Source organism: Cricetulus griseus, chromosome 2 (assembly GCF_003668045.3).
Source record: "Cricetulus griseus strain 17A/GY chromosome 2, alternate assembly CriGri-PICRH-1.0, whole genome shotgun sequence".
Taxonomy (NCBI): domain Eukaryota; kingdom Metazoa; phylum Chordata; class Mammalia; order Rodentia; family Cricetidae; genus Cricetulus; species Cricetulus griseus.
The window spans coordinates 8,968,510-8,981,525 of NC_048595.1; the positions used below are offsets into that span (position 1 = coordinate 8,968,510).

Genomic DNA, 13,016 nt, shown 5'->3' on the forward strand with positions numbered 1-13,016 from the left:
GAGAGGTGAGTGAGGGGATTTGCCACTCCTATTTAGTGTGGTACCAGACACTGCCCAAGTGACATCATGACAGCGTTGGGGTGGCAGAACAGTTTCAGTGTTGACCTTCATGCTCCGGCACCAATGACAGGAGCCACCCTGCTGCACTGTGAATACCATTTAGTCAGAGTTCCCTAGGAAACACAACTGGTAGAATGAATGGCAGATATAAATCAGGGAGCTGGAGACTGGCTTACAGGCTGTGGTCTGAGATGCTCAATGTCTCCACTGTCCAAATCTAGAGGGTTCCTGGAGAGCTGCTGATCTTCAGACAACACTGGAATCAGTCGCAGCAGGCAAGATGAACTTTACCAGAGTGGGACAAGCAGGCAAAACACAAAGCTTCCTTCATCTACAGCCTTTCATGTGGGCAGCCACCATTCGATGTGGCCCAGACTGAGGGTGGGTCGTCCTTGTTAAATAATCAGGTGAACAAAATCCCTCCCAGGAGTGCCCAGCAGCTTGGGTTTTCATTGATTCCCAGATGCAGTCAAGTTAGCAAGCGAGACTAGCCAGCCATCGCAGGACGCCATTCTTTCATTTGACAGGAGGAAATGAGTGAGAGAGTACTGAGGCCATTTTATACCCACTCAAACAGCAGGCCCAAAATTCTAGACCAGGCTGACAGGATGACTCAACAAGATGAAAGACGTTTGCTGCCCAAGCCTGATGACCTGAGCTTGATTTCTAGAACCCACAGTGAGACTCCCAATAATTGCCCTCTGACCTCCTCACATTCTCTATGGTATGCCCACCACCCCCACAATAGATAATCAAATAAATAATCAGATAAATAAATGAATAAAATTTAAATAGAGTCTATGTCAGTATTCTCCAAGATACAATGTAAGTATAAATCAATTTAATTTTGCTTTGTTTTGATCCTTTGAGACAGGAACTCAATTTGTTTTTAATTTGTTTTTAACTGAGGCTTGCCTTGAACTTCTGATCCTCCTGCCTTTGCTTCCTGAGTGCTGGGATTATACCATACTCCTGACTTCCCTTTGTCTGTTTCTTTGTTTGTTTGTTTTGAGACAGATTCTCGTGTGAAAGTCAATTTAAAATTTAGGTCTTTTGTTACTCTGGCCACACCTTGAGTGCTCAGCAACCATGTGACCAGTGACAGCATATTAGATAGTGCTGTCTACACAGTACCAAGCATTGGAAGAGGTGTAGCTATCAAGTGTCTCATAACCGCATCGTGGCAGGAATGTAAAATGGTTTTGTCCCTTTAAAAATAGCTCAAATTCTCCGCTTAGCCAAATTTTTATATCCTGAAATCTGGCAGAAAGTGTGTGTACATGTGTGTATTTGTGTGTACCCAGATCCAAAGGTCATCAGGAGACATGCACAAGCATGTTCACAGCCACATCACCTATAATAGCAAAACCTTAGCCGGTCTCAGATATGTCATAGACGTTCACACCATGGAGTATTAGTAAACAGGCAGAAGCAAATTCCATCTGCCCACGGAAAGGCCTGAGTCCTCTCAATAGGTCCAACATGATAGGAACTCCAGACTGCGCTGTGCCAGAACATGCTCAGAGGTGTGACAGGACTGCCTGAGAGAGAAGCATGGACGTGAGACATGAGACTCAGACCTGTGGCTGTGCCAGGGAGAGAAGGAATGGCTGGCGTCTGCATGCAGAAGACACCCAGACCGGGGCCAGCAGTGGGCTGTGTGTTGTATTTGTTCAACTAAAGAGAAAGGTCGGTGATGGTGGCAGGCCCTGAACAGAGCAAGAGGAAGTCACCCTGTTGTCCTCTTTCTGGTGCTCGGCCCACTGGGACACCGGATAGTGGCTTAACAGTCAGTCTTATAAAACCGAGTCACAGCACAAGAGCAAACATAGGATTGCTGTTGTACATGGATGCACTTGTTTGTAAGGGTGATTTGAGTTCATGGTGTGTGTGTGTGTGTGCGTGTGTGTGCGTGTGTGTGTGTGTGTGTGTGTGTGTGTGTGTGTGTGTGTGTGTATACATACATACATACATACATACATACATACATACATATATTTATTTATGTATGATTATATGTCTGTATTTTTAGATCCTTGTGCAATGATAAATCTGACTCTACTGATAAATGTTTTGTACAATATTTTTTGTTGTTCATGTTTGGGTGGTTTTGGTTTTAGTATTTTGGATTTTTGTTTTGTTTTTTGGCTAAGTAGGCCTGGTTGGCTTCAATCTTGCAGCCGTCTTCATATCTGCTTCCCAAACACTGTGATTACATGTGTGTGTCACCATGCATACTGACTATAAGAACAGTTCTACCACACAGTAGAACTGGTGGTTCCATTTCCCTGGTGAAGGTCCTTCATAACCTTTCTGCCAGCTACTGGGTTTGGAAACATTTTCTTATGGTTGTTTTTTTGTTTTTGTCTTTTTTTTTTTTTAACTCTTAAGTAAGTTTGGGTCCAGATTTGTTCTCACGATGATTTTAAACACTATCCACCAACACCTGCTCACAGCCAAACAACTTGAACATGAGAACTTGAAATTTTAGCTGTGTTTTAGAGATGAAAAACTAGCTTTATTTAGTCACTGACAGAACATTGTAGAAGAATGAGGCAGAATGTCTTTATTCTGCCTCTCTGCCTCACAAATTAGCTCTCTGTGAGGGAAGCCCTCATTTATAGAGCTGTGTCCTCTCTTTGAGGCTATAATGGGGGGGGCTGTGATTTTTTTTTTCTTGTATACCATGTGACAGAAAATGAGCCTCAGCCACCACAGTGTGCTTCTCCAGCACTAGCACTAAGCAGTGAGTCCAGCGTGGCCATTGGTGTTTGGTAGACCACCAAGAGGGGACCATAAAAATTGGGGGTAGTTTGCTGTCCGCGGGGAAGATAGAGGAGATGAACATAGCACATGGTAAGGGCCGATCCACAGGGAGCTGCTCTCCCTGCTCATTCTGGATGTTTCTGTGGGTTTGTAGTTTGCAGGCTACAAGATAATACATCGGGAATAGAGATAAAGTTTGAGGAAGGCTCTAGTGGAGGCCGCTGAGTCAAGGAATTACTGTGTGCACTTGAACTTTTTGGTAGCACGGTGCATGTTTTCTTCCATTCTGAGTTGGCCCCCAGCTGATGTGAAATGTGACTTCAGGGCTCAGGAGCAGAGCCTGCCACCTCTCTTTGCCTTGCCATCCTTCCTTAGGCCTCTGCCGTCGGTTCCCCTCACCCCAGTGTTAAATGCTAGGGAAAAGCTGGTCTTGTAAAGAGCAGAACACGTGTCTACAAAAGTTCCAGTTTCACACCCAAACTTTGCTGTCCCTAGTGAGCTAGACAGAGGCCCCCTGGACCTTTCTCTTATGAAGATGTGATTCTGCTATTCACCCTGCGCCTGATGAGCATTGGCTTTTGAATCTCAACCTTGTCTTTGCTTTGTAGCTCAGTGAAATCCTCAAGCTGCTCCCCACCCACAGAACACTTGAGCTTCTCTTGTGTCACTGCAGGCAGCCAGGTGCTGCTGAGACAAAATGCCTTTTCCTGTGGTGTGTGCTGGTCACATGGAGACAATAAATACACACATATCCCAGTGCAGTGATGTGCGTTGCTCTAAGTTATGTTTCCAGAAGGGCCATTTTCACTGAGATAGCAGGGAGGAATTGGCATTTGGGAGGCTAAGGCAGGGCAGTCAGTTCAAGGCCAGCCAGAGCTGTGTAGTAAGTTCAGGTCCAGCATGGGCTACAACATAGTGAGACCCAGTCTCAAAGCAGATTCATCCAAAGGCCATTTGTTAGGAGCTGTAGAGAGGTGAGAATAGTCTTGGAAGGATCTTTGGTTTTCTGCTTGGCAGCCAGTGGCCCTTTCACGAGCCTCAGGCAAAAGAGCCATGGGAATGCTTTGGGGAAGACATGGAATGACAGCAGTTGTTTTGCCAAGCCAGGAGACTAGAACCGGTGCCTGGAGAAGTCTGCCAGCTCCTTGCTGGGGACCCCTTGCATATGGTTATCTGCTGGCATCCACAGATGAAGTCCCTCTCTCAGCGGGCTCACTGTGTCTGCCTCCACCACCACCCCTGCTTTCAGGGAAGACTCTGGAATGAGAGCCATTGGTAGCTCTAAACCTTGAAGGAGGCTCGAGAATAAGTACAGCAGGAATCTGTAAATATGTGCTGTAAATGAGGCTTACCCGTTACCCAGTCCTTCAGAGAAAGCCACTGCATCTTCCTCCGAGTCTCCATGTCATCCCTGAAAAACACAACTAAAAGGCTGTGAGGTGCCCCCAGAACTAAATATGTGAGGAATATTTGAGACTTGTCTGGGGTGGGAGACCTGGCTTCCTAATAGCTGTCACCCCCCCCAAACACACACACACACACACACACACACACACACACACACACACACACACCCTGTCATGGCACCTCCTGGAACCAGAGCCTGGTGAACTCAGCCTGACCTGGGTTCAGAAACACTTGCAAAGATCTTAGCTCTGCAGATAGCCTGTGGCCAGTTCCAGACCGCCATTTTCTCCCAGGGTCCCACCCCGACTCGCCCCGCAGGACACTGCTCCCCAGCCAGTCCATCTCTACTACCACCAGTACGTGGTTCTAAAGTGCTGACTCAGTGTGGCCGCCTGTTCCTCTCTTTGAGGTATGTCTAGAGAGGGATGTTTTGCTTCAGTGGGTTCCAGGAACAAATAATAAAAAGTACAGCAAGTACAAGGTCGAGGACAGACCCGGTACACTCTTATCAGTCATCTGAAGTATGCACCGCCTTTCCAAGACAAATATGGACTCCTGTTTCTAGGAAAACACCAAAAAGTATTTGTCAATTACCCTGTCTATGGCTTGTGGAAAAAGACATCAGCAGCCGGCCCTGAAAGCCATAGCAAAGCAGATTCCTTTGGGCAACCAACAGCCAAGTTGCATGAGTTAGGGCTGCTGCTGTGGCCTGGGACTGGCCCCCTCACATGGCCACTGCATTCCTTACCCTTTACCCAAGAGACTGAGCTCACCCCTCAGGAGTCTGGCAGCATAGCAGGTTCACACTGAAGCCCAGGCCCCTTGGTGTTCCTCCTGATGGCCCAACCTAAAGAGATTCCTTAGCAAAACATGATGAACCGGTGTGGTCCACCAGGAGGCTAGTTATGATGACCTTAAAGAGCCGCAGTGATGGGTAGCCTATGTTCTCCAGCACAAGGCCAATGGGTACTTTTTTATTTGATCTTCCTGCCAGGAGGTAGGTTGTGCCAGCCCATTACACAGAAAGTGAGATGGAGGCCAAGGAGGTCATCTGATTGAGCCAATAATCCTGTAGCGAAAGGATTATGAGGCCCAGTCTGAATTCATAGTGGGCATGCTATAGACCACACAGCCCTGCTGCAGCTTGCTCCTGTGTATAAACAGTGCTTTTCCAAGTGAGGATGTAAAATCCTTTTAACCTTGGCACTTAACCTCTCCCTTCCATTTGTCTTCTAGGACCCAAGCCCAGAGGGTTCGGAAACCACGTTGCTGCACTGGCCCACAGGGGCTGCTTCCTCGATATTCTGAGAGCCAGGCAGAAGGACAGGAGCAGCTCTTCAAGCTGACAGACAACATCCAAGATGAGTTGTGAGTAGGGGCTGGAGAAACAGTCCACTGTGTTGCTTTGTCTGTCTTTGAGTTTGAGAAACTTCCCTGTGACCCAGGAGTTTCAAGCTGATGTGGCCCTTGGAAGAGGCTGAAGGATCGCTTGTCCTAAATGTCCAATGGGTATCAATAGGACTTCTTATAAACTGCCTTTACTGGAGGGAGTGGCTCTCAGTCTGTTCTGGAGTGGACCTTGCTGTGTCATTTCTGCAGCATGACTCTCTGTAGATAGCTCAAAGAGAGGCCAACGTGTGGAGTATTAGAGATGCCTTTCCCATAAACAATTAACTTAAACTTTGCTTTCCAGTGTTTGCTATAGGATGCTAGCAAAATGAACCACAAGCAAGTAGCAAACAATTACTCATCAAATGTTCTGGAAAGGCAGTTATCTTGATTGTTTTGCCACTCTTTGAGTAACCCAGGCAGGACCTTGTCACATTTTCAGCCACTGAGATTATTCTTAGCTGATGTGGCAGCCATGGCATGCTTTGATGATATTCTGTGGAAATCCTTAGGATGTAAAGTGCTCTGTGACTTGACCAGGTGTGAGAGGACTGCATTTGGGACACAGCAATGTGCCAGTGTAACTTGGGTCTTGTGAGGCGAGGCGAGGATAGCAAAGGAGAATCTGAACACTGTGGTGTGGCTGGCTGCTGGAAGAGCTCAGGGGGAGATTGGCTCCTGGGATGGCCTTCAGTGTCATTGGTGGAGACGGTACCAGAGAGGCTCAGCTCACATCTCATACCTTTTTGAATGGGGACTTAGAAAGTGAAGTCCAGGATTTAGGAGATTTCTTGGATGTGGCCTGCCATGTGTCATGGGAGCATCTCTAGATAAGACTGTGTATTTCATCCCTGGAGCCTGCTCTGCTACCTAACAACATGCTGTGGGCTGAGCGGCTTCCGTAACAGAAACTTAGATGTCCATTTCTGAAGGCTGAGAGGGCTGAGACCATCCTATATACCACACTCTTGATGGGACTTTGGGCCTCCAACTCAAAGGCCGAGAGAATCATTTCTCAGCCAAGCAGGGCATAGTGTAGACTACTAGAATGACAGCCAATGATGGCTAAGGGTGTTCCATACGTTGGAGAACCCTCCAAACCCAGAGCAGTGCCTGGGGTTCAAATCATTCAATAAACTCAGCTTGGAGAACTGCAGTTCAACATTTGTGTTAACTCAGGTCCCGCTTTCCAATCACTGGGGATTTAGGGATGCTACCAAAGGTTAGGTATGGGTTGAGGGATGTAGCTAAGCAATAGAGTACTTGCCAGCATACACAGAGTCTTGAGTTCCATCCCCAGCACTGCATAAACCAAAGTCACGGCATTTGTACTCAGGAGGGAGAGTCAGGGGGATCATAAGTTCAAAGCCATGCTCAGCCACCTTTATGGTCAGTCTGGGCTATAGGCATCCCTGTCTCAAAAAGGAGGGTAGGTTAAGTAAAATTATAGATCCTTGTGTGTTCTATTTTAAAGTCTTTGCTAACCCACCTCTAGTCTATCCAAACCGGCCCTGGTCCATTGCAACAAGATTTATTTGTAATAGAATGACATAAGACTAGAAAACACAAGGGAAAAATTGTGTAGTCCAGTCACCATGGGACTGCTGTCCATGTGGTACACACACTGGGAAAGGGCCAGGGACCTGAGATCTGGAGTCAGGATGAAATCAGTGAAATCGATTTCATGAAATGCTTGAAGTTCATGTGATCTGGGCACAGTTACTGGCTGAATGAATTTTGACTTTGAAGATGAAAACCCTGTGTCTCCACCCAAGCTGAGGGTGGAACCCGGCCAGTGGGTGGTGAGGGAGGCATGTGACCTCGGTCTTCCTGGGCATACAGGAGAGGTCAGCAGAGTCTGTGGCAGACGTGACTCGGAGTGTCCTCACTCAGCAGCCTGTCCCCAGGGCAATGCGAGTGGTCCAGACATCTGTCTGCAGGAAGGGGGGTGCTCAAGAGAGGCTCGGGTGCCGACTTCTGCCTGACTTTTCCCCTAGATTTGTAATTAAAAACATGTCTAAGGACCTCATTATTTGCATATTCCCTCAGAGTTAACCCGTTAAAAGGGTCTTTAATACCTTGCTCTACTGTTGTAACTAAATGTTTCCACATTTTTTTCCAGTTAGACTCCCTGTTTTACTTCTGGAAAATATTGTGTAATTACTTCCTGATGGCGTGAAAACCCCACAAAGTCCCCAGCCCCACAGCAGCTTCAACTTTGATCTCCCACATCAAGTTGCATTTAGTTTTGTGGGGTTTTTTCCATTTAATTAAACAGTATTGAACAGATTGTCACTGACATCCGATTTGAGGTCTGGCGGGCCTCATTGCAGGTTCATCAGCGGTGCCTCTGTGACTCCTTCTCAGCCTTAATCCAGAACCTGGCTGGAGATGGTGGTAAAACGCTACTTGTTCTGTACGATTAGCTTCTCTGAGCAAGGCCTATTTGGCGGCCAGCAGTCATGTGTTAGTTATCTTTCTGTTCTTTTGCTTTTTGTGAAATTCCTACTTTGAGTCTTTCGTCAAGGCTGCCCATTCAGATGGCAAGCCCAAGGGCCACCTCACTTTTCCACAGAAGCCCAGCAGCTGCCACAGCACCATCCTTGGCTTCTTTCCTCATTTAGATAGAAAGTAATGTTTAGGAAATTTGTTGTCGCAAATGCAGAAAAGTATATAAAAAGAAAGCAAGACAGGCTTGTAAGCCTCAGGTGTTTCTCTTTAAGGGCTTGTCTCCTAGAGGCATGGGAGGAGGGACTTTTTCAAGAAGAGAATCCTGCCCAAGGGAGCATGCTAAAATGCCACTTTCTCTTCTGATGAAGCCAACTCATTTCCGTGGCTAGTAGACTCAAACAGAATTCAGAAAACAAATAATCGTTAAAATCCCCTTTCTTATCTCCCTCCCTTCCCCCTTTCTTTGCTGGGAATGGATCCCAGCATGGCCAGGTGGGTTCTGTGTCTCTCAGCCACAGCTGTAGCTTCAGCTTATACTTTCTAAGCCAGGAACTAATCCATCAGGAATGCTTGACACCTGAGGACCTGTGACAGGTTCCCCAGCTGCTCAGATAAAAGTTCTGAGGGAAGCATGGCCCCTGGCACCCCACACCCAGTGTTGATGTGCAGTTGAATTCCTCCAGACCTCGTAGTGGCCTCTCAACTGTGGTCTTCTGACCCTTGCCCAATCCAGTGAGCCTCCCTGTGTGCCAGGCCAAATACAAAGTTCATGGTGTTCCTCAGCGAGTTCATGGTCTAGCAAGTCAGACAGAGCTGTTTGGGAGGAGAGGGATATATAATAAAGGTGATACAATGAGAGATTTTCACTACTATTTCACTTGCTACCCACTGCACACAGGGTCTCTGTCCTAAAAGAAGTCTGAGTTGTCAGACTTGGGGCCACTAGTGGTTAGTTTTCCAGAGAGGGCCTCTCTGCCCCCTGTGTCAACAACAGATCATGGACAGATGGAGTGTCCCTCCTCTGTCACCTATGAGACTCTCCATCAGCCCCTCTGTGGGCCAGCGGCAGTGAGGAGTGGCCGTAGGTGGAGAGTGGGAAGTCCAAGTCTAGGTGTCAGCATGCGGTCAGCCATGGCTCCTGCTCTGTTGGCTGGGGGTGGGGGGTGCCGAGCCTGTAGAGAGCTGACCTGCAGGTGTGCAGGCCCAGAGAAAAGGAGGTGGGAAGGAATAGGAGAGGGAAAGACCAAGAGACCTCTGCTCTGCCCCCCAAGTTGACTTCTCACAGTGAGTGACAAGTTTGGGATCAGGACAGCGGGTGAAGGGTCTGCTCAGGAGCCATTTGAATGAATCTTTGATGTGTTTTCCAGATTTGGTGTTGGGGGGAGGTGATAGGGGATCAGCTGTAATGACAGCAGTGGTGTTGGTGGGACCCCAACCTTGACCTCCAGTAGTGGTTTGCAGGGGAAGCCTCAGCGAGGGTGGGGAGGCAGCCCTTGGCTGCCCAGGCCCTGGGTCATTGCCCAGCTGTCTTTCTCTCAGCTCTGCCCTTGGTTCTGACCTGCTTTTGGTTTGAAGGCCTTAGAACAGGGAGTACTACCTAGGAGCAGCGGCAGCCCCAGGGCCTGAGCAGGGCTGCTGGGCGCAGAGGGCAGACGTGACAGATATGACTGCTGTACTGCATTTGTTCTGTCCCACCGTGGAGCCTTTCCATCTTGTGTTAACTGAAGGAGCTGGAAGGCAGCACCGTCTCCCTCAGAGAAGAAGGAGCTGAACTACCAAAACACAAGCCACGTGGCCAGAGGGCTTGCAGGCCCATCCTGCAAGCCTAGCCCAGCTTTTCTTCACCATGCGGTCAGTCTGCCTTCCCAAAGCTACCATTCCTCCTCAGGTTTCCTAGCCTGTGACGACCTGAGCCATGGCAGCCTCCTCCTAGAAGGGAGTTGGGTAGTATGCTCGGGACCAGCCCCTGTGTCCTTGGGTGTAAATTATCTTCTGGGTGTCACTGAGTCCTCTGGACAGATGGAGTGTCCCTTGGTGAAGGATGGAGCTTTAGCGGGAGGCTAGAGAGCCGGTCTCAGCTGGATGTTGTAATGTGTGTGCCTGCCGTCACCTTGCCTCCTGGCCACCTTTAGAGTCTCCTCAGAGTCTGGGACAGCCTTCATGGCTGAGCTCCTGGCCCTGTGCTCCAGTACAAGGTCATTTCTGTGTGTTTACTTCATTTTCCATCCAGTTCCAGCTGGCCCTGTGCTGTTCCCTCTTCTTTCTGTCTCTCCGTGTCCTGGCCTGCTCCCTTCTCCTCACTCAGTAATTCGGCCCCTGACTCTCAGAGTGTGGGACGTGAGGAGGGTGTGTAAAGCCAGCTGAGCATGGAGGGCCGCTGGGCGCTTCTAATTTTGGCAGTGAGTCTTTACAAGTCTACATTCTCAGCATTGCCAACCAGTTAAATGAGAACAGCAAACCCCAATTTTTATCATGGGAGCCATAATTAAAATGACGATTAGAACAAGGTGGATACTTAGCAAGTCCTCACGGGTGACTGACTTGGTGGTGGGTACTCAGGAAGTCATGTGTGGGTATACAGTGGACCACACCCAGGCTTAGAGCTCCACCGAGAGCCAGGATGCTTAGCTCGGAAGCAGAGCAAATCCTCTGGCAGTGCTTTGGCAGGCCAAAGTGCTGAAATGTCTGCAGTCAAGGGCTTGGGCATTTGGGGAAGCTTCAAGACTAAGGATGGTGTCTCAGACTGGGGGAGCAAGAGAGTGAAGTGTGAGCTCCAGAGCTCCTCCCGCAGAGGAGAGTGAGGGCCAGCCACGCTTGGGTCTGACAGGAAAGCCCCTGGTGGCCAGCAAGCAGGCCTTCTTCTGCCCTCAATGACTGCCCCTCTCTGAGGATTGATGCCTTATGACCCTGAACCAAGGCTACGCTGGACCTGGATTCATGGCAGTACCAGGTGGAGCCTTGGCTCTGAGCAAACACAGTTTAAAAGGCCAAGGTTCACAGCCAACCTGTTGTCAGTCAGCCCTTACTTAGTATGCTTGCTATCACCCAGTGTGTCCTTGCTGCCCCTAATGCCCAGGCACACTGTGAAACGCCAGCATAAGATACAGGAGGCCACCAAGCTGGGAAGGCTGTCACTGTGTTTCCATGGTGACTACTCTTGGCTCAGCAGCTGAGCAGAAAGGTGTGACCTGCGGAAGTTTCCTCAGCAGTCTGTGAGCTCTGCAGAAGATGCTCAGGTGTCTTGTCTTTCTCTTCTTCAAAACTTAATTTGCTAGCCTTTCCTCTGTCTGTCCGGCCCTCCCTCCTTCCCTTCTTTCTTTCGAGACAGGGTTTCTCTTTAGCTTTAGAACTCGCTCTGTAGACCAGAGCTGGCCTTGAACTAACAGAGATCTGCCTGTCTCTGCCTCCCCAGTGCTGGGATTAAAGGTGTGTGCCACCAACGCCCAGCAACTAAATTGTTTCTTAGTGGCCTGGGATCTCTTAGAAGCCCTGACTATCGTTCTGAGAACGATGGGAAGTGATGTCTCAAGCCCCATGTCCCTGGCCATACTGGCCAGGGGTCACATGAGCTCTCTTCAGGGCTGTCAGAGGGAAACAGTAATGCAGGTATGCAAATTCTGGGTGTGCGGTCAGACTGTCTCCTTAGTCTTCTAGCATCTCTCCAGGCCCAGCTGGCCTGTGTCATGTGTCCTGTCAACACAACATTGTTCCCGTTTTCTCTAACTCCCAAGCTATCCACAGCTCACTGAGTACCCCACGAAGCCCATTTCAGAGCAGGAATTTGTTTCTGGTCTTGAAACTCTTGGCTGACATCCTTTGTTCATGAGCACCCTACAGCTCATGAATATGGGCCTGCCTGACAGCAGCTCCTGAGGCCAAGTCCTTCCTGATACAAACACACAAATGAGGAAATGGAGGCCCAGAGTACTGGAGCCACACACGTGCACAGGTGTGGTCATTGGGAAGCCTGGGGAAGCCTTGGCTGCAGACCCAAGAGACCTCAGCAGGCCTTTGTCCCTTTGAACATGAAGGGACAGCCTGACCCCAACGTGGAGCAGCTCAGCATCCCCCGTTCTCTCCCCATGCAGCTTCATAGCCGTGGAGAACATGGACAGCTACTGTGTGCTCATCTCATCCAAGGCCGTGTACTTCCTGAAGAGTGGGGACTACGTAGACCGAGAGGCCATTTTCCTCGAGGTCAAATATGACGACCTCTACCACTGCCTTGTCTCCAAAGACCATGGGAAGGTGTATGTGCAGGTGACCAAGAAAGCTGCCAACTCCAGCAGCGGCGTGTCCATCCCAGGCCCGTCCCACCAGAAGCCAATGGTGAGTACCTTGCCACTCACCTGGACAAGCCCTGCTCTACCTCCTGCTTTACCTTGACTGCAGTGGGAGGTTTGCCCTGCTCCCGCTCTGCTGGAAGCCCCGGGTGTGTTCTCCTGCCGTTGTGTCTCCCTTACCCATCAACAAGCTGATAACCACGGTTCAGATAACACAGTTTTGTGTCCCTGAAACGTGGTACCAAGTGCTGATGGGTGCCTCAAGTCCAGGACAGTGACACAGCACACACTATTATTTCTCTGGTGTCCCGAGAGCACAACCTTTTGCTCTGTGCGAGCAGTGATGGATATGAAGCACACCCAATGGCTGTTTGTAATAAAAGTGCTGTTTTGCCTCCCCCGTGGGAGGTGTGTGTCAGGACCTTTGGGTGGAGATGCTCCTGCCTTCTAGTGTTCATTCCCCACTCTTCCTCCGTGTTGTTAGACAAGGAGTCAGGGCAGCTGCTTTCCTCAGGCCACATAGCTGACTCTGGCACAAGCTGGCACTCAGACCCAGGTAACCCACCCGATCCCCATGCTAGTGTCTAGACCGAAGAAGTCCTTACTCTACTAAGCTGGGCCAGCGAGCCCACAGCAGAACAGGTGCAGGAAGCAGCTGTG

At 49.3% G+C, this 13,016-nt stretch overlaps 1 protein-coding gene across 7 annotated transcripts in view; it reads left to right on the top strand.

Moving 5' to 3' along the window:
* Window positions 1–13,016, top strand: part of Vps13d (vacuolar protein sorting 13 homolog D) — a 227,793-nt gene that overhangs the window by 211,436 nt on the left and 3,341 nt on the right. For all 7 annotated transcript variants that reach the window (XM_027398154.2, XM_027398160.2, XM_027398156.2 and 4 more), the window contains 2 exons: window positions 5,470–5,601; window positions 12,162–12,402. In XM_027398154.2, the coding sequence (XP_027253955.1) occupies window positions 5,470–5,601; window positions 12,162–12,402 (373 nt within the window). The remainder of the gene's footprint in view (window positions 1–5,469; window positions 5,602–12,161; window positions 12,403–13,016) is intronic.